Consider the following 21,320-nt stretch of genomic DNA (forward strand, 5'->3'; position numbering starts at 1 on the left):
GTCAGACCAGATAAATAAATAAAACTGAGAAGGAATTCGGTCGAGTTCGGGAATCGAACCAGGGTCTCCGGAGTGGGAGACGAGCTCGGTAACCACTCCGCTATGCCAGCTCGATGGTTTGGAATGAACAAAGGCGCGTCTGGTGTATACAGTGTCTTCGTTCACTCCCATCTTCCTCACTTCCTTTAAGGTGAGGTTCAGGTGTCCACCGAGGTATGCGAGACAGACACGTTTCCTTTACTCAAAAACTAATTTACCGACGAGCAAGATATAGAGCCGAACGGGCGATTGCGTTCTTTGGACTCCCTGGCAGTGTTGCAAGACGATATCGCGTTCCACACTCAGAGGCGAAGCTTAACATCGTAACCACACATCAGTGACACCAGCAGCAACACCGCGCTTAAGGCTTTCGCCTCTCCGCGCTTTAGGCCAATAAAGCGCACCCCTTAATATTTCAGCAGTGACCGCACTGTATATCACATAGCAGCAGTGGGTGTGAGCGCTTCAGTTGATACCTGTGAAGTCGTGTGTTGATATGTTCCTGAGGATAAAATTACCAATTTAGATGAAGCCCAAAATGTGTAAGGGATTCGCAAAGACCACCTTTCCGCCCCAAAACAGTGCATTCGGAGGACTTTCAGGCGACCATTGCGGCCGAACCGTTTGTCGCGGGAGGTTCTGGATGATGTCAAACCATTTGCCGTGTTGTAATGCATACGTTTATAAAATATTAACGAGGAAATATAACATATAATTCGAAGTGGGTGGTCGATCGCAATAGTAGTGAAAAATCCATGAGGTAGACGGCGCTATTCGTGCCTTAGAAATGTTTAGTAAATTGCTTTTGAGGAAAGGAAATGGCGCAGTATCTGTCTCACATATCTCGGCGGACACCTGAACCGCGCCGTAAGGGAAGGGAGGAAGGTAGGAGTGAAAGAAGAAAGAGAGAAAGAGGTGCCGTAGTGGAGGTCTCCGGAATAATTTCGACCACCTGGGGATCTTTAACATGCACTGACATCGCATAGCACAGGGGCGCTTCTTGCGTTTCGCCTCCATCGAAACGCGGCCGCCGCGGTCGGGTTCGAACCCGGGTCCTCCGGCTCGGCAGACGAGCGCCTTACCACTGAGCCACTGCGGCGGGTTTAGCAATGTTTCCTGAAAGAAATACCCGCCGCGATGGCTCAGTGGTTTAGGCGCTCATCTACCGAGCCGGAGTACTCAGGTGCGAACCCGACCGCGGCGGCCGCGTTTCGATGGAGGCAGAACGCTAAAGGCGCCCGTGTGCTGTGCGTTGTCAGTGCATGTGAAAAATCCCTATGTGGTCAAAATTAATGCGGAGACCCTTCTATGGCACCTCTTTCTCTCGTTCTTCTTTCCTTCCTCCCTTCCCTTACGGCGCGATTCAGGTGTCCGCCGAGATGTGTGAAACAGATACTGCGCCATTTCCTTTCCTCAAAAACCAATTTAGCCCCGCCGCGGTGGCTGAGTGGTTATGGCGCTCGGCTGCTGGCCCGAAAGACGCGGGTTCGATCCCGGCCGCGGCGGCTGAATTTCGATGGAGGCGAAATTCTAGAGGCCCGTGTACTGTGCGATGTCAGTGCACGTTAAAAAACCCCAGGTGGTCTAAATTTCCGGAGCCCTCCACTACGGCGTCTCTCATAGCCTCAGTCGCTTTGGAACGTTAAACCCCAATAAACCAAACCAAACCAAAAACCAATTTACCCATCTACCAATTTACCTGAAAGGAAATATCCGCGGATGTTTGCATTTCTTCTCTACGTTTGCTGAGCACACTGATGTAAATACTTAAAGCTCCCGTAGCTAACACTCTAAATGTCGAACAAATAGGCAGTTTTGGCGGATAATTTTTATTGCCAAAGCAATACTACGCTCATGAACGGCCTTTCGCGTAGCGGCGGCCGGTAGCCACGTTTGACCTTTAGAATGACCTCTGACGTCATACCAGGCTGAGAGATGGGCTACCAAGTCGAGTCGTCGCGCAGCGGCGGCCAGTAGCCACGCGTGACATGTAGACGCGGCGCACTGCGTTCCTTCTGTTGGAGGCGCTGCGCTTTTGCTTTCGCAACCTACCAGGCTTAACCAAAGCTAAGCCCTCGCCAATTTTTTAACAGCAATGAACTTGTTGGAGAAGAAGCGTTCTCCGCCTTCATTTCTATTTCACCGTGAGCAGTTACGTAGGGCCACGAGTTGCATTCGTTTCAGCAGGCTGTTGAGGCCTTATAAAGAGCATCTCAAATGAAAGCAAAACGTGGCGATGAGCTAGAGTTGTTATGCCGCATGTTACGCCAAAATGAACACGTCTATTATGAAAATTTCTTCGGTACGGGTTTTTGCGGTTGATCCGGTCTCTGTCGTTTCCGCCCTTTCGGTCGTGTTTTGTTCTCTTAAGCTGGTTTATGATTTATGGAACGTTCCAAAGCGACTCAGGCTATGAGAGACGCCGTAGTGGAGGGCTCCGGAAATTTAGACCACCTGGGGTTCTTTAACGTGCACTGACAGCGCACAGTACGCGGGCCCCTAGAATTTCGCCTTCATCGAAATTCGACTTATGCCCGCGCTATGCCCTTAATGTGGAGCTTGAGTGTCGTCTCCAATTTTTATTTCTCTGTCGCAGTGCTCGAACGACACCGAAGTGGGCGAGGTGATTGTTCCTCTCAAGGAAGTCGAAAGGCTGGTGGAGGACCCCTCAGACCATATGCTGGAGCTGGAGCTTAAGGAACCCAAGCAGGTAAGCCTGACATGTATATAGTATAGACACAGCAAGTGAACGTTGTAGCGCCTCAAGGCACCGCGTAAGGAGCAGAGCAAGCATGGATCAGCCAGTTGGGAGAGTTGGTTGCTTTGGACACAATGGGACCCATAGCCAGTGGTGACAACCCAACAGACGCTGAAACTCCCTTGGACGTCCCATAGACGTTCTCAACGTGCTCTAGACGTCGAGGGGAATTTCAGCGCCCATTGGGAAGGTGAATATGGATTTTTACACGTCATAATGCTAGTAACGCCACTTGTTTTGTGATTGACGAATGAAAAACATTGAGCAGGCAAGGGAAAGGAAGAGGGGCTTGTTATGACAGACTTGACGGACGCCTACAGTTGCCAAACCAAGGAGCATGGCGGAGGTTGTTTTTAATTTGTGGTGTTCGGCAATAAGAGATTAAGACGGTAGTTATTTTAAAGGTAATAGATTAGAAAGAAAACGAAAAAGCAACCGCATGCCACCGGTGGGGGCCGAACCCACGACCTTCGCATTTTGTGTGCAGTGCTATACCAATCGAGCTACGGCGACGTTCAATCTTCTGCTTTGGGAGTATTTATGTGTACTGTAACCAAACCTTGAGAGTGTTCACCAGCGCCGACCTCGTCCATAGCGGTGGACGTAGTACGTCCTGTATTACCGCGAGTATCACGTGGGAACATGATCGTTCGATCGTTATCCTACGTGGCACTCGCGTAGGAACACGATCGGACGATCACGTTCCTGCGCAATGGTCCCACTCACCTTCTCCAATGTCCTACGGGAACGCCCCACTCACCCAATCACATATAAGATAAATCTCAATGAAGTTTTACTAGCACACCTCCTCCGGAGGATAATATGCATCTTCCGAGCCTACTTCTTATGATATGTTTTTATAGTAGGATACAACTTATACAACTTAAAAAAACAGCAGTTGCTAACACTGGGCCTCGGTCCGCGGCGTCCTGTATTACCCCACTGGGCAAACGCAACTGCAAACGAAATCAGCTTTTTAGTGTTTGACTATATCAAAGAATCCACGTATCAAAATTCTAGAACTCACAACTTTTTTCTTGCGATTAGCTTCTTGTTTAGTTAACAAGAAACGTTTAGGCATCGGACTACTTTTTCGTCGTGGAAGAATTCTGTGTGCGGAGGCTGAATGTGGGCAGAGATTCACTGCAGTCTTAAGTTGTGTCTGACTGTAGTATGACATTATCTACTCTTTTTTGACCTTCAGCGGTACTGCTACAGTGCTGTTTCTTGTTTCTTGCGCAGTACAAGGGTGAGATCCTTTTACTTTTCGTCGTGGAAGAATTCTGTGTGCGGAGGCTGAATGTGGGCAGAGCTTCACTGCAGTCTTAAGTTGTATCTGACTATAGGATGACATTATCTACTCTTTTTTGACCTTCAACGGTACTGCTACAGTGCTGTTTCTTGTTTCTTGTGCAGTACAAGGGTGAGACCTTCTTATCTTTCCGTCGTGGAAGAATTCTGTGTGCGGAGGCTGAATGTGGGCAGAGGTTCACTGCAGACTTAAGTTGTATCTGACTGTAGTATGACATCATCTATTCTTTTTCGACCGTCAACGGTACTGCTACAGTGCTGTTTCTTGCTTCTTTCGCAGTACAAGGGCGAGATCCTCTTCGGGTTGAGCTACCTGCCTACAGCTGAGAGGCTCACCTTCAGCATAATGAAGGCCAGCAACCTCACGTCGCCCATGAACAACCTCGAATCATTCTGTAAGCACAATCGCATTCTTTCCATAGTTGCTTTCATTTCTAATGATGTGTAACTGCAATAGGGGGGATTGTTGAGACAGTTGGTTAATGGCTGTTTTCCACATTAAAGTTTAATTCTCTTTTTGATAAAAAGGTCTACCTTGTTTCATTATCACCTTCTGGCTCTGTCAAAGTTCACAAAACGATGATCCTAGCGAAATTGTGAATCTCATCACCGCTGAATTATTAGTCGGGAAGCATGTAGGCGGAATGGAAAACGCATTGACTTTGCTTGGTTGCAGCTACCAAAAGTCTGCCATCTGGGTTGCTGAGTTGTTTGCGGCTCCTCTGGTAGGAGCAGATTAATATCTTTTAGAAATTCAAGGTTGTACTTTTACTGATTTACGAAATACGAAGGTGACGAATTTTAATTGGGGAAGGGCAGCTTTCGCCAAAGAGCGCCATGATGCCGCATATTCTTCGTCTGCAACATAGGGTCCTAGACCCGTTTTTCAAACATTTCAGCCCAAAGAAGTCGAGCATCAGGCCAGGGGAAAATGGGCTGCGAAATAAGTGCAAATGATTTCAGTCTTCGAAGCCGTTCAAGGCACTTCCAAATGACCCATTTCATTGTCTATTGTGTAGTAGCTTTGACTGATGTTCAGCAAATACCGTGTCGTGGGAGCCTGTATTTGTTTTGATAGGATTATTTCTGCCAGCTCGGTATTTTGCGTGCATTATATTCAATGCCGAATCGTTGCCAAAGTGATGTATCTGAATGATTAGTCACTATCATTATCACCATGTAGTCCACTGCACGACAAATGCCTCTTCCAGGGCTCTCTAATTATCCCTGTCCTGGACCGGCTGCTGTAAGTCTTAAATCTGCAAACGCATTGGTTACTGCATAAATTGTACATTTATCAGAGCTTTACCTGAGGACTCGTCTTCAGAAGCGTTCTGGGGGCTATGCTTTAACAAGATTACATAGCGTCGCAAAAGAAACCACCAAATTCGAGCTAATTAAGTAGCCATTGATAGCACGGATACATGACGGTGACATCATCGGTTCCCCTCCTCTTTCTCCAAAGCTGCTCGGACCTGCTATTAGCTACATGTACCTGATTCACGGGTCATACATTAGACATTCTGATTCAGCCAGTAAAACCAGAAGTTTTCTATTGGGGCAGGTAGGAGAACAATCACGTGATTCCAAAGTGCTGTCGTGGATGCAGGTTTAAAGCTGTGAAGGGCTGCGAGAACAACGCGCTATGTTTTGCAGGACTTCCCTCGTATATAGCGACCGTTGAGAAGTTTTTTAGCGAGAGCTACATTGGCTGTATTCTCGCCGTTTCGCTGTGGCCGGTGGCCACACCGCGAGCTGAGCCGTTGCCTAGCAACCGCCGCAGCTGTCAGCGCCGCTCGCCGCGCCATCTGGCATGACGTCACAGAAGGAGCTGGTGAAATCGCGTTGCAACAACAGAGGAGGAGCCGGCGTTGCATCGTATATATTGAAGGGGCGGCTCGATGGGATTCGTTGGCAAATATGGAAAGTGAGTCGGAGAGACTGAAAGAAAGCAGGCTTCGTCGTCGGAACGAAACCAAGAGGAGGCAGCATTTTTTTGCAGGTTCATCTCAGGCCTTGTCAATCACTTTTGACACTCAACCTGAATACTGCCTCGTGATAATATGTATTGCCTCTGCGATGTGTGGTTACTTTTAGGTGAATCCCTGGCATAATGATAAATTAATGCGTCTTAGGGCTCGTGGCTGTAGAGGCAGCACATGGCTAATAAGCTGCCGGATGCCCACCAGTTTTCGAATTTTCCAATCAGTTCAAGCTTTTTCCTGGCCTGATGCTTGAATTTTTCACGGTTAAACTCTTCAAGAAATGGGTCTTGCCTGCACCGTGTGGAGATTGAACATGTTAGTAATGGCTTTATATTGGTAACTCTTCTTTGCGGCCATTAAAATCAAATCCTGAATAGTGGAGCAGAGTGAGGGTGTATTCACGTGTGTGACGTACCCGTGTTCTCCTTGCTCGCAGATCCCTGCGTCCGCGTGCTGCTCTTCCATAGTGGCAAGCTGCGCAAGAAGAAGAAAACGGCCGCTCAGCACTCCACCCTGTGCCCCGTCTACAACGAGTCACTCACCTTCGACGTGCCCCAGGCCGAGCTGGACAACGTCGTGTTCCTGGTGGTCGTCAGCCACCGGGACCCCACGCAGACCGTCTCCTCGCCGGACTCGCCCACCACGCCCGTGGCCGGAGCCCCGCAGCAGCACGTGGGCAAGGTAGTCGTGGGGGCCTGCGGCCGCGGCAGCGTGCTCCACCACTGGAACGCCATGAAACAGAGCCCGCGCAAGCAGGTCACCCAGTGGCACACGCTCCGGTGAAGTGGGGGGAACGCCGACAACTCCTTCCCGAGGCCTCTCCTGTCGTAACCCGGTCCCTGTGGACGTCGCAATAACTGCCACCCACATCATAATACCAGCCATGGACGTCGATATTATTGAAGTGTTATTTCGATGTCGAATGACGTTGAAATAACAAAGGACGTCACATTGTTATGGTGTTATTTCGATGTCCAGAGAGATTGCCGTTCCAAAGCGGCGCTGCCAATCGGCGACACTGCTTCCGCGCGGTATGCCGCAGCATACCAGCGTGGTATTTCAAAGCAGCAACATGGTAATCGTTGTCGAATTAACTAGTGTGGGCGTCGGAATGACCAGCAAGGACCTTTGTATTATGGTGGCGTTATTTCGACCCTCCAGAGGCATGGCTCCTGGGCACGCTGCCATTCAGTGTCAGTGCTTCCACACTGGTACGGCAGTGTATACCAGCGCGGCATGCTGAAGTAGAAGTGTGCATGGAAGCCAAAGAATATCAGCTTACTAAACTTGGTGAAGCCGTCCCTTTGCGATATGTTGCAGAGCCGAGCTCCTTCTGACCTCCCCCGTGCTGCCAAAGAAATGCACGTGAGTTGATTGCAGGGGCTCGAAAGAGGAGCGCGAAAAAATGAGGAATTCACATGTGTGTAATTCTGGGCAATGTGAAGCATTCACGTGCTGTTCGTTTCACCATGTTATACCCTAGGAATGTTTCCAGATGCGGTTTCAAGTTGTGAAACAGAGCACTTTTGCATTCACCATGTCTCCTAACACCACTTTCCTGCAGAAATGAATTTTATCCTCTCTCTGGCATTTTTTATTCCATGTCGCAAGCCAGTGCATGGTTTCATAGTTTAATTCTAAATTTCCTTCCTTTATTCTCGCTGTTAGAAAAAATTACACCTTGCAGTCTTTAATATGGTATACACTGCTGGCTTCAATTGATTGATTTTGAATGCTTTTGCTGCTATACCTCCACATGTGTGTTGTGATCATAGACAAAACGTTTGGACAATCTTGAAGTCAAGTTCTGTTGTCTTTTCGGTGAGAATCTTTCTCAGTGAGTAACCTAACTGCCTGTTTTCGTTTTCATCAATTTACCTTGGGGTTGCGTGACAGGGATTGTAATTGAGAGAAAGTTGTTGTATTTTGCTTTCTGATTTTGGTAATCCTGCCAAGTTGTGCCTGTTTCCGTCAGTAAGAATAAATTGTCCTCTTGAATTCCGGTCAAAGTATTTATGGTTTCGAAATGCCAGGAACCTTGACCAGCCGAGAAATCTTGTCGATCACCTTGTTTACGATTAAGGAAAAAATAAATAGCCACACACCTACCTTCACCAATGGCATTCTTTTCCCACAGCATTTTATGCTTCTCTCATTAGTTTCGCCATTGATAAGACATTTCCTCAAGGCTAAATGAGCTACAAAATTTTAACTGTGACCTTCGTACCTCGCACAACTAAACATGTATCGCATGACATGACTAGTGGGAGCAGAAGATTGTGTCAATGTCAGAAAAGAAGCAACATCAAGGTTATGTCTGGCATACCGTTGCAAACAAATATTCTTAAAACATGCAGGCAGATGAAGTCTTCAACTGCTCACTAATAATCGGTTTTCTCTCAGAGGATGACTTCAGGGTGTTTCTAAGAGCATAATCTTTACTGTGAACAATGTCGCGCAGTCATTGAAGAGCATGTTTATCTCGTGTGCTGAGTTTTCCTTGTGAATGTTAGTCGGATAATAACTTGAAATTTTCTATGCTTTTGAGGCTATTGTAGCGCAAGTGTAGGTTACCTGTTAAAAACGAGATTTAGCTGCTTATCTATTGTGTCCTCATTTCGGCTCTTGTACACAGCACGCGAGAAGAGTCACCTTAAGATGTTTGCTCCCTCCACACATAAGAAGCACAGATTTCCCACTTGCTGCGCTGGCCATCATAACAGTTTGGTTCTAGAAATACACACGGATCAAAATTAATTTGAGAAGCATTAGTTATGCTCCTTTCTGAAAAGAGCTAGGATTAGATGTGGGGCACTCAAGCAATCCTATTACCCTGCAGTAAGAAATTGCCGTAATTTTAGTTCACTGATTTCTCGTTCCCATACACAAAGAGTAAAATATAGTTGCATTTCTTGGTCGTATGTTGTTCGCCGTGCTAGACCTTACGAACTAGACACTTGCTCCAAGTTGTGTTAGAAAGTGGTAGTAGGCACATCCAGAAACACATGCTCGCCACTTGTCTAAGGCAGCCCTCGATGTGTGGGGAAGGGTGTTCATGAGGTAGCACAACAAAGACAAAGTGAGACGTTTAGAGAGACCAACGATTAGTGTCTCTCATTTCCCTGTGCTTTTAGCTATGCCTTTTCCCCACTTCCCCTAGAAGGCGACACTAATCGAATTATCCTTTCTCTTTTTATGGCCTATGATGTAGATGCCGTCAATAGCACAGCTCCTCTTAAAGCCATCAGATATATTTTTGGTGCTCACCTTAGCCTTCACTGTAAGCATCATTTTAAGACATATCTATTACTTTATTAGGTGCCATCAGACATGGTTAAAACTTTGTGGAGGCTCTTTCAGCCATGACTGCTGTGCTTATTCCGTAGCGCCAGTTCCTTAAAATGCGGTTATCCAGATTGCTCTCGATAGAATTAAGTATGTATGCTTTTGCGCTCTTACGCCAGCATGCATTTGTTTTACACAAATGTGAAGTGTCCCAGAACCTCCTTCTCAGATGTTTAGAGTCATTTTTATTCTGAACCACTTTGTCAGCCTTTGTGGCTTCTATTTAGTGCGACTTTTTTGGAGCTGTTCGATATGTAGTGTGTCAGCTGGCCACATGTCGATAAGAGAAAAAGTACATAGCATGGTTACGCTTGATGAGCATAGCGTAGAGGACATCGCATGTGCTTCAATGTCAGTTCTTGCTTGTGTAGCTTCTAGCAAGCTAGCCAGCGTGTGTGAAGGAATGCAGGTTCATTACCAAAAAACACGGCAACTCTTCGGGACGGCGTTTTAGAGTTGTTTTAAGCAAAGAACTCGAGCCCTGCTTTGTATCACCGTCCTGAACTTCTCGCCTGAATGCACAATTCTGTATCAAAATTTCCAACGTTGTTGAAAAAAATTAATGCATAATTATGAAGAAAATTATTGGGAATATGTTTTCCTATGTTCATGTGTAGGCTGAGTTTTATTTGTACACACCAAAAACATGTCCTGTGACATTCCACAAATGTTGCTGTTTGGTTGCGGTGTCAAACTGTGTTACTGGTGTGTGCACATTTGAAGTTCCTTGCGCCGGTTTTCGCAACGTAAACCGGCACTGTACAGTTGTTTTTGCTATTTGTTATGTGCACCGCTTACATGATTTATGCTTGCATTGTTCGTCCCACACTTGTTGAATGATGCACTCCTGCTGTGAACGTGTAAGAAACCTTTGTTGAAGCGATGGCCTGAAGAATGGCTGTGACAGGAATTCCTGAATAGCCAGGCAGGGCCAGTTTGCGAACTTTTCTGAACAGTACGTTCGGTAATGTCTCAAAATAAGCTTGTCTCTAGAGACCATACCGATATAGGGTTGGGGAACACAATTACGTTTTCAACGCTACTTTAGCTCTTGTCTTCAGTTAATCCTCTTCCTAGTACAGCAGATTTAGCAGTTTTGAAGGATGCACTTTAGGATTGCATTTGTTTACTTAAACGGCGATTTGTTCACTTTGAAACCTGGGTGTAAAAAGTAAGCAAAAGCTTTGTATATACAAATGTGTCAGCCAATGTTTACTGATCTTAGAAGAGACTGTTAATCTTGTTCACTGATAAATGTCTGCAGTTATTCGAATGTTGTAACAGCACTTGATGTTTTGTGAAAGGTCGTTAGAAATGTGTGGTTGGCTTGTTCTCAGAAAACTTCGGGGCGTTACTCTGAGGCACAAGGCTCAGAAAAACTGAAGTAAGAGTCGCAGGCTTGTCATAACCACTGCTACATTGATATTTAGGCGCAATCAATAGAGTCTGGTAACATCTCCGCATACTTTGATTATTCTTATTAGAGATTAGGCTTAGCATTAGCATGCTGGGCGGAACTATAGAATGCCGGCCTCTTAAGGGGCAGGCCCACTACAAGGTGCTCTTGATCCACAATGTGTTCGAGCCACTGTGGCAGTCCTTGTGTCAAGAAACGTGGTGCCGAAAAGCTATTTTCTGGTTTATGTACAGCTTATTCAAGCACAGTGTTTATGGCTTAAAAGGAAAAAAATATTAGGAAGGTGTATTTTCACGCAGTTTTGCATTACACCCTTTTGGGATAGGGAGCATAGGTAAAAGTCCTTAACTGCCTTCTAGTCTGGTTTTCTGCGTTCGCACGACATTTAAAATACAAATTCCGGTATAGCTTGCTGTGGCCTCATTTAAAATGAAGCTTTGTTTTCAAATGTGGCATTCAAGCTACCTGCCTCATATAAGGAAACATGGTGCTCGGTGAAAACTTACCCTCGAAGTCATTGTGTAAGCCAGAGCTTGGTGATAATTGACGGTATCTGTTCCTAAAGGTAGCTCCAAAGGTTGCAACCAAAAAAGGCTGCTAATTTGAACACTGTACAGGCGCTTTGAGGCATCATCTCGCTAAGTAGGAGCTAATTACGACAAGCATATTTCGCCACTGTTCATGCCTAACGACAATGTGTTCATGAAGTGGAGAAGCATATGGACCCAGAAAAAAAGCACAGATACAGACGCTAGTTTCGAATAATGCAGTGCAGGTAATATTGCGATGCCTGAAGAATCATGAACTGAGGCTCCGTACCTGGGCGCAGTACATCAAGAATGTTGCATTGCGCCTCCTGTTTAGAGTGCCTGGGTGTTAGCGTTTCTTTAATATGCCTGTACCATCTCATGACACAGACTTCATACTTGCTTTCTGACAGGAGAATTGGCTGCTACACTGCTTGTAGAACGCTTGCACATTGAGAGTACCTGTAAGCGTCTCTGAAAGTGTAGTCCTCAATTACTTTTCAATAGCTGTTTGTATTGAGTCGCTAAAAAGGCTGATAAGATCTGGATACTGTGTGGTTTTCCACCCGATCACTGTGATAAAGAGCAAAACAAAGAAGCCCTTTCTTAGAACGCTAGACCTTGCCGAGACGCGGTTGTTGATGCTGTGCCGTGGAGCCTGCAGAGGCTGTCGATTTGTTGACGTCACAAACGTCACTGTGATGCCTAGAGATGTTGGTGGTTGCCTCATTGTTCTGCTAAAAGGTGGCGTTGTGGAACTGATGGCTTTCTTGTTGTATGTGCGCCACAAATAGCCTGTTCGTTCCATCCAGAGCAGTGAGTTCTTGTGCGAATGATGTCCTGTCATGCTCGTCTCGTTATAATAAACATCTTAAAAGATGGCACACAAGCCCTCTGATCAGAGTACCCTTTATCGGGTAATCTCAAATTGTCCAGCAGCATCTATCCTCAACGTGTCTGGGTGTCCTTTGATATGTGAAAGCAGTGTGTGTAAATAACAACTACAGAACTGTATGCGCAATTTATTTTTTGGAAGTCAGAACTGTGCCACTAAAATCGCATCCGAAATATCTATAATTTTTTTTGTACTCAGGCCTGGGCTGTTAGTCCTTTGTCTAATATCGTACAATCATGTCATGTTTTGCATACACACTTTGAAGATGTTGAGGAAAAGCCTTTTCTTTGTGCTGTTCGCGCAAGTATTCATATATATGTGAATATCATGAAGTAATCTCATGTGGTTTGTGCAACAACCACACCATCCGCTATAAGCCAGTCGTTTGCACTGCTGGTAGCAAACTGAGGGCGCCATGATGACATCGTGTGGCTGACATTCGTTTTATGTTCCCCGTGGGCTTCACCCTAAATTAATGAGGCAAAAACTTTAACCCTTTTACTGAACACCGATGAAAAGCTTTTTAAAAAATTATTTGCATAGAAGTAATAATTATCTTCTACCATGGCCGTCTATGGATAGGAGCAGTATAATTTCTTGGATCATTACATTGTGGTTGTTTCTAAACACTTTTCACACAAGATAAAAACCTTGAAGGATCAAGAAAATCATTCTCTGAAATCTGCATGGCGTCAGTTTACCCATTTTTGTGTTTTCAGACAGCTGGTGGCATACATTTCGTTACAGGTGCGCTATTCCTGTTACAACACCTTTATTACAGGTGCTTGCATAGTTTTTGTGCTGCTTTAGTATTTTAGATAGCCCCCTCTCCCCTTCCCATTTCAAAACTATAGGTGAGAGAAAGCTAGGACCAACCATTCCACCGTCCTTTGCAAACAAAGCTCTGTATCGTTATCTCAGGGTAATGTAGCAGTTAAAATTGTTTAATTTGTTGCAATATGTTTAATTAGTGCAAATATGTTTTTGTTGCTACAAATACCCAAATTACAGTTCCCTTTTTTCTTGCGTATTTGTTTAGATTCTACACACGTGGCCAACGCGTAATGAACTACATCGTTATCTCTGGTTTTACAGTGTATAAGGTATTGGACATCAGCCAGTTAGCTACAGGAGTCAACATGGCGCCCTTAGTCCTTCGTTAGAGCTTTACTTGCCTAATATCAAGGAGGGACAGATTGCTGTCAAGGCTGTGTTCATACCCATGTACTTTGTCCTGCAATCTTGTGTTCACAATGTGATGTTCAAGCTGTCACGCCACTCTTGACTGTATCAGCGTCATATATATAAGCATATGTATACAAGCACGTAGTTTTCAGAAGTTTACTTGGAGCTACCATTCCATGTTTGATATCATCCCCGCGGTGGTGTTTAAATGAGCATTACTGTTGTATTTCGGTAGAAATGCCTGCAGTGTCCGCTTGGCTACTTTTAGCAGTCGTCAGTGTACTCTTGTTTGCAATTTCCACTTCTTTGAACCCCTTCAGCCTGCATGTGTAACGCAGTTTTCCGAGCTGCTCTCCATTCTCTAAGATTAGCATAAGGTGGGCAACGTATAGCTGCCGACCGTCATACTTCGTAGCTTGTATTCTTCCGATGTGAGCAACTTGTATACCCGATCTTTTTCTGTAAACTTTCTATCGATGTGCACTCTAGCTAGGACTTCGCTAAACGCAACGTATAACTCATGCAATCTCTTTAACTTGCATGCTACTCTGCACAGGACAGTAGACCGATCTCGCCACGCTCATTGAGTCTGCCCTCTGCTTCTGCTTAAGCAATGATGCGTGCTGTTCTTGTCGCTTCTGTCATCAGTAGTCATGTGTAAACACGGAGTCTAGTGGCGTGTCTAGCCACAGTGTGGTTTGAAAACGGTGATGATCGTAGGAAACTGCAAAAGGTTTCTGTATATACAGCAAAGGCAGTAGATTGCAGGTACATTTCTTCGTGGCTTCTGAATTGGAAAACGAGTCGTCTAAGAGAGTTTACTTTTTTTAATGAGATATTTACAAGGAATGTGTTTAAAACTGTTTAACCTCCATAGCTGATGATCTTGCCGATTGTCGCTTTGAGATCGGCGTTTATAACGACAGCTATAATTCGGAATTCTTGACGAACTCCACCATCCATGCGACAGCAGTGGCAGGGTGTTACTTGTGATGAGATCTTGGCTTTTTCTCATTTATCGCATAGAATAGCGAGAGGGCTTCAACGTGATCCGTGTTGTCGAATTAAATGAAAATGTCGGGTAACTTCATCACGTGGTGTATTTAGTGCTAGGAGAGATTGTTTTTTACTACTGATGGCTTTTAGAAGTCTGTGGGGGAGGCGTTATGTATCGGATGTTCTGCCTTGCGCACTTATGTCCATTTATGACTCAGTAAAACATATATATCAAAGTTCAATGGGCAATACCTGCAGGGCTGGTCCGACATATGGCAGTCGGGAAGTGAGAGTAGATATTAAAAAAGCGAAGAGTCGAATATTTTTCCTGTTACACGCAATGTGGTGAAGGAAATGTCGGGGGTTGCGGGGCTGGATATTTTAACTACGTAGTCTGCGCTGTAAAAACACTGCACAAATGTGTTTCAGGTATCGGTTGTAAAAATGCGATGTCATAACCGAGGACCTTGTTCCGAAATGCCTCCTGTATAGCGTAATTGGATTGTCGCATAATCTGTCCTTATTCTTGGAAGCAGGGTGAAGCATAATGTATCGAGTGCGTGTTATGCTGGAGCCGTTTTTGCCTTTAACTTCTGCACATGTGACGCTGCACAGTCGGTCCCGAAATAAACCTGATCAAAGCGTGATAAGCGGTCAAGTTAACTCAGCGTGTCAGTAAGGGGGTTTTGAACGACATGATATTGTGTGCCAAATACTGGCTATCAGATATGCAGAGAATTCGTCGTGGTAGTTGAAGCAGAGTGGTAGAGACGAGAGTGCTTTGGTTTCTTCTCACAGGCTGTCCGCATGTCTCGACTTTCCTTTATCCTATAACCTCCCTCTGCATTAAATCCGGTTCTGGCTGCGCGTTTACGAATCCTAGTAGGTACAATAAGCTGGCACTGCGCAGCTAGAGACAGCGATAAGCCTTGAGTGACCTCACCTCCCCGAACCCAACCGGAAACTTTATCACAGACTGAAGTGTCGTTTTGTTGACAACAGGTGATTAGTTGAAACCTCTGGCACTTATTTTCCGTGACTTCACAGTGACTTCCGTTTTTTGGTCTTGTTCTGCTGAAATTTAGCGAATGAACTTGCTTTGAGCTTTTCGAGATTGTTAGTGCCCTTACTGAGGCTACTGAGGAGCTCATGACTGAAATTTATTAACTGCGCTTGATCTGCGAGGCTTCTGGTTGTATGTCCTCTCATTTGAAAATGAGTCCGGCATTTTAATGAAGGCCTAGCGTCGGAGTTACTGAGCCTACATGGTAGGATGCAGGCATCTCCTCGCATGAATCCTGAACCGTACAGGTACTCGACTCTCTGTGGGGCATATCTCGGGACATTACAAAAAAGAGGTGCGATAAACTTTGAATTTCAGAGTGATAAAGAAAACCTTGAAAGCATCAGCTTATTTGTAAAAGCTGAAAGGTGTTACTACTATTTCTCTCTAGAAGTTAGGTTTTTGACGGAGTGTGGCGCAGATGTATATATTCTTCGGTTCTCTGTATTTACCTTTTTTTATTTCCTGCTCTGCAAAAGCGTCTCTGCCCTTGAGTTTTGCAGCACTAGGTGCTACCGAAGCGTCGGTTTAGGCTACCCTTTGTGTCAGCTCCTGTACCGCGACCGATCGCCAACGACAGTGAAGCGGAGTTATTGTTGAGTTTAGGTTGGCATAAGTCGTGTTGTTTACAACCTTGGCTGCTCAAAATGTGGCTCGAATAACTCGCGCAGCGATTGGGTTTCCTTTTGATGATCGTCGTTCGCAACACCAATTTGAGTGTCTCGTGAAGATTGATGTTTGGTACTTCTGCATCGAGAGATTCTTTCTTAGCCAGAAGTACAACGTTAATGTAACATGTCCCGAAGTTGTTTCCGTAGGAGTGGTGGGTTCATGCGGTGTTGTTGGAGCTCTGGAGACATTAGTTAATTGCAGCTTCAGAGCTCCATGACCAACTCCAGAGTACTCACACGGACACCCTTTTGTTCCTGTGCTCAGTGTGCGCATATGTTTTCTTGCCTTAAAGGGACACTGACAGTGCAGCTTGTATTTATTCATTGTCACGTTGCAGCGTTAAATAGGCTACATTTACTGAAACAGGACCTCTTATTAGCCAGAAAAAGCCTCAAAATGAAAGGCGGGCATCACCGTCACATGGAGTTCTCACGCGGAAGTTGCAGGGAAAGCTTTTTGGCGCAGGTATGTTAGGCTAGATCATAGCACTATCTTCCTGCTGGCCGCGCTCATGGAGTACTCCGTACATTCGACTTCATCACCAGCGTCACGTGGCTGAATCACACCTTAGGGCGAAATAATTGGACTGTGACCCTTTAAATTCTGCTCAATAAACTTGTAATTTACTGCCCAACAAACATCTACATAGGTACAAAATACCGAACAATAAAATTTTACTACACAGAAAATTCTGACACATGTCCTCAGAGTCCCTTCAAGGTCAATGACCGTGTAAGCGCTGTACGGTTTATTTTGTCACCGACTGTGCGCGATGGCGTTTCTTTTTGGTGTCGTGTAAGTGTTGTGCAGTGAGCTGTAAGTAAAAAACAAGTGAACAGTTTCAAGGAGAAACACGATGCGGTACCTGGATCTTTTTCCTGATTCTTCTCAGGAGGAGTAGAAGTGAGACGAGACGATTGCGGACATATATAAATATATATTATACAATACACATATATTGATTGCTATTTATTGACTTCTGCCGATTTATTTTGGGACGTACTATGTAATAAAGAAATGTTCTTGGATGTTACAGAGCAATGTGTGCTGTGGATTACTGTGCCTCCTTCGAATGCATTTCGATGGAGGCAAAATGTAAGATCGCCCGAGGGCTGCGTAGAGTGTGCGCATATTAATACCCCAGTGGTGAAGGTTAAACCTGAAGGATTTAATATTCGAACTGCAGAAAGGGTTGCTAAGCTTCCAGCCAGTTCACTGGTAACATATTTGGCCTTTGATAATTGCTGAGTGTTTAATGAGTAAGCTTTACATCTGTCCAACGCATCAGTCCCCATGCGCAAGTACGGGCTGTGAAATGGTGCTGCTGGCAAACAACTTTGCATCGTATTTAAAATCTAACACTGATTTGCCCTATGGAAATTTTACGCAGAATGCATCGTTCCAGTGTTTAAGTGTGTCCCAGTGTCCATCTTCCTGCGCCTCTCAGTAAGTTGTACTCAGGTTTTGAAGAGGCCCTGAAAACCTAACTCGTTTCTACTGTAGGGCTTCGGCGAATCCATCCTCCGTGTGCGTCTTCAGGACTTGCGTGGGCCATATACCTAGTTCGTGGCACTCCTGAGCCCCAGCAGCCCTAGCACCATAAAAAATATATCCCTGCAAAGAACGTTCCCCAGGTGATCGGCCGTCCTCCAGTGGCGTACAGCGGTAGGCCAGCAGACCTAGCCAGAAGTCTTCCTGTGAATGTTCACATTTCTTCATGATCCGCTTTACCACCTGGACACCTTTCTCTGCCAGTCCGTTGGATTGTGGGTAGCGGGGGCTGGATGTGACGTGAGTGAAGTCGTATGCTCTTGCAAAGGCTGCGAACTCGTGACTGGCAAATTGTGGCCCGTTATCGGTGCACACTTCAAGTGGTACGCCATACCTCGCGAACATGGCACTGAGTGCAGCGATTGCCGTCCTTGCAGTAGTGTCGACAAGTTTCTCGACTTCTGGGAAGTTAGAAAACGCGTCAAATGCCAGGATGCACGAACTTCCCCCAAAAGAAAAAATATCAACACCAACGCGATACCACGCACATCGAGGAACTGGGCGCATCAGCATTGGTTCTTGCGCTTGCTTGTAAGCAAACTCGTGGCAAGTCGGGCAACCCTTGAACAATACACTGATGTCACTGCTGAGACCGGGCCAAAAAACAAGACGACGGGCTCTTTCTTTGCATTTCTGTAGACCCAAATGCCCGGCATGAATTCTCGCTAAAATGCCACGCCGCATGGATTTTGGTACCACCACCTTCGTGCCTTTTAACAATATCCCATTTACGACGGAAAGCTCAGACGAAAATGGTTTAAGTTCCCCGTCGACATTCTTGCCAGTTGCCAGGCAAGAAATGACTGCCTGGAGGTAGTCATCGCGGGCAGTTTCATTTACCAGCTGTTGACATGTTGCCTCCGTGACCATGTAGCCCAAGGCGGCAACTGCATGTACAGTACCTCAACGTCGTCAGTTGCGCCAGTGGTGTCGTCTCGAGCAACCGGCGATGATCGTGACAGCATGTCTGCCAAGATGAGGCGCTTTCCTGGGACATACTGCAATACAAAGTCGTATTTCAGGAGTTTCAAAAAAAACCTTTGGAGGCGGGGGGGGGGGGCATGTCACAAATTCCTTTTGCAGCTATAGATAGTAGAGGTTTATGATCTGTCTCGATGAGAATCTTCTGTCCGTAAATGAACTGGTAAAACTTGTCGCAGCCAAAAGAAATGCTAAGCGCCTCTTTTTCAATCTGAGCATAACGCTGCTCAGCTTGCGTTAGCACACGAGATGCATAAGCCACTGGCCGCCATTGGCCGTTGTGGCTCTGCAAAAGGGCGGAGCCCACGCCGTCTTTCGATGCGTCGCAAGTTATCTTAGATTCCTTTCGGGGGTCAATGATGGCTAACACGGGAGTCGTGCTTAAAATCTGGACGACACTTTTCCACTCCCTCGTGTGGTTTTCAGTCCACTCGAATTCTGAGTGAGACTTGATAAGGGCTCGCAGCAACACGGTTCGCTCAGACAGGCGCGGAACGTATTTGCCAAAATAGTTCAACACACCGAGCATGCGCTGAACATCGGATTTGTTCTTGGGCACTGGCGTTTGCAGCAAACTTTCCACAAGCTTTGAGTTTGGCGACATGCCCTTGCGTGTGATGATATCGCCTAGGAACTGCACTTTGGTGACGCAAAACTTGCATTTCTCTGCGTTGAACGTTAGGCCGACTTTTTCAGCTGCTTTCATTACTGCCACTAGTCTCTGGTCATGCTCTTGCTTGGTTTCGCCCGACACCACAATATCATCGATGTAAACGTGTACACCGTGAATGCCATCGAAGACTTCACTCATCCGCTGCTGAAAAACTTCGGGAGCAGATGAGATACCGAAAGGCAACCGGAGATAACGGTATCTTCCAAAGGGTGTAGAAAAAGTGCATATTTTGGACGTCTTTTCGTCAAGTGGTATCTGGTGAAAACCAGAATTTGCGTCCAAACAGCTGAAATAGGCTGCGCCGGCCAATTCCCCTTCCATGTCCTCACGCTTTGGGAGCTGGTAGTGCTGCCTTTTTACGTGCTCGTTTATTTTCCTTGGGTCTATGCAAACCCTAAGTTTGCCATCCTTTTTCTTAAGCAAAACCAATGGGCTTACCCAGTCTGTCGGGCCATCCTGTTTGACGATGACGCCTGCACGCTCCATTCTACGCAGCTCCTCCCGAAGTGGTTTTCGCAGGGACAGGGGTACCCGTCGAGCTGGTTGAACAACTGGAATCGCGGATGGTTGCATGACCATGCTGTATGGTTGCTTCAGGCAGCCTAGCCCCTGAAAGACATGTTTGAAATCCTTGAGAGCTTGGTACTCCGAAGCATTTACAGTAGCCACCGTGCGATGGACAAGTCCCAGAGCTTCGCTTGCATCTAGTCCCAGAATGGCTTGACGGCCATTCTTTACAACAAGGAACTTCACGGTGGCGGAAGCGTTACCGATAGTTACTTCCTGTGTCGTTGTTCCGAAGTGACTTATGACACCCCCGGTGTAAGCTCTCAGAACCGCACTTGTGGGCGTTAACTGCTGTGACTCCCGAGTCTTGCGGTACCTACAGAATGGTAACAGACTGGCCTGGGACCCGGTGTCTACTTTGAAGCAAATATTTTTTCCGGCAACTTGTGCTTCCACTATCCAGTCTTTGCTGCTTCCTTTTTCAGTTCCTACTTCTAGAATGTCAAAGTCGTCATCGCTGCTGTCTTTACTAAGTTGTTCAACTTTAGATAGGCCTTCACAGCAAACCGCGAAGTGGTGAAGTTTTCGACATTCATGGCACTTTTTCCCGTAGGCTGGGCACTGTGTGGGCCTGCGCCGCCGGTTGCACTTTTTGCAACGGTACTGCTTCTTGCAGTCATCACTTTTGCTTCGCGATGGTGGCGCGTGCCTTGAAACAGCATCGACCCTGTCATCCGCGGCTTTCCAGACCTCGTTTCGTTGTGCGAGAGACTCTGCTACCTTGCACAATTCTTCAGCTTTCAGCAACGTTAAAGATTTCTCTCGAAGCATTTTCTCGCGCAGCTTTGAGTTATTCGTGCCAAACACGATCTGATCCCTGATCAGCGAATCATGCTGATCTCCGAAATTGCATTGCGCGGCTTGCTTTTTGAGGTCCCGGACAAACTTCTCGAAAGGTTCTCCATCTGCCTGCTTCCTTGAGCGAAACACATAACGTTCGTGAACTTCGTTGCTCACCTCGGCACAGTAGGACTCGAATTTTCCAACCACTGTTGCGTAATCGTCTTTGCTTTCGGCTGCCTCGAACTTGAACGTGTTGAACACGTCGAGCGCTTCATCACCGGCTATGCTCAGCAGGAGTGCGGCTTTTGCAGAATCGCTGCGAGGTTGCTCCTTCGTTGCGGTCGCCTGCAGGAACAGGTCGAATTTCTGCTTGAAACGTTTCCAATTTTCAGAGAGGTCACCGGTCAGTTGCAAAGGTGGCGGGGCCTTTAGAAGTTCCATAGCTGTCGCAGAATCCCACTTCTGACACCATGTATCGTGATGTGTGTCGCACTAAGGATAGAGGCAACTACATGGTGGCAGGAACAAGAAGAACAGGAAGAGTTTATTAGCACGCCCTTTTATAGGCGATG

At 46.1% G+C, this 21,320-nt stretch overlaps 2 protein-coding genes across 3 annotated transcripts in view; one reads left to right on the forward strand and one right to left on the reverse strand.

The window, feature by feature from the left end:
• LOC149329625 (synaptotagmin-1-like) overlaps positions 1–17,230 on the forward strand; it is a 216,960-nt gene extending 199,730 nt beyond the window's left edge. For both annotated transcript variants that reach the window (XM_089560364.1, XM_089560365.1), the window contains 3 exons: positions 2,636–2,749; positions 4,389–4,503; positions 6,530–17,230. In XM_089560364.1, coding sequence (XP_089416490.1) covers positions 2,636–2,749; positions 4,389–4,503; positions 6,530–6,876 — 576 coding nt within the window. In that variant the 3' untranslated portion in view covers positions 6,877–17,230. The remainder of the gene's footprint in view (positions 1–2,635; positions 2,750–4,388; positions 4,504–6,529) is intronic.
• A 1,350-nt stretch (positions 17,231–18,580) lies between these two features.
• Positions 18,581–21,246, reverse strand: LOC149329626 (uncharacterized). The gene is made up of 3 exons (XM_089559276.1): positions 20,473–21,246; positions 19,837–20,007; positions 18,581–18,742 (listed from the first exon to the last, which is right to left on the reverse strand). Exons 1-3 carry the CDS (start codon positions 21,187–21,189, stop codon positions 18,581–18,583), a joined length of 1,050 nt encoding a protein of 349 aa, XP_089415402.1. The 5' UTR covers positions 21,190–21,246.
• Positions 21,247–21,320: the final 74 nt, after the last annotated feature.

Source organism: Amblyomma mixtum, chromosome 9 (assembly GCF_055824585.1).
Source record: "Amblyomma mixtum isolate Tamu chromosome 9, ASM5582458v1, whole genome shotgun sequence".
NCBI classification, from domain to species: domain Eukaryota; kingdom Metazoa; phylum Arthropoda; class Arachnida; order Ixodida; family Ixodidae; genus Amblyomma; species Amblyomma mixtum.

Bases quoted from the DNA above. Each gene is read 5' to 3' on its own strand.
- LOC149329626 (XM_089559276.1), bottom strand. From the start codon at position 21,189: ATGGAACTTCTAAAGGCCCCGCCACCTTTGCAACTGACCGGTGACCTC. The intron at 20,008-20,472 runs GTTTGCTGTGAA...CATGTCTTTCAG, and splicing joins GAAAACTTCACCACTTCGCG to GGGCTAGGCTGCCTGAAGCA. The intron at 18,743-19,836 runs GTAAGCCCATTG...TTTGTATTGCAG, and splicing joins AGGATGGCCCGACAGACTGG to TATGTCCCAGGAAAGCGCCT.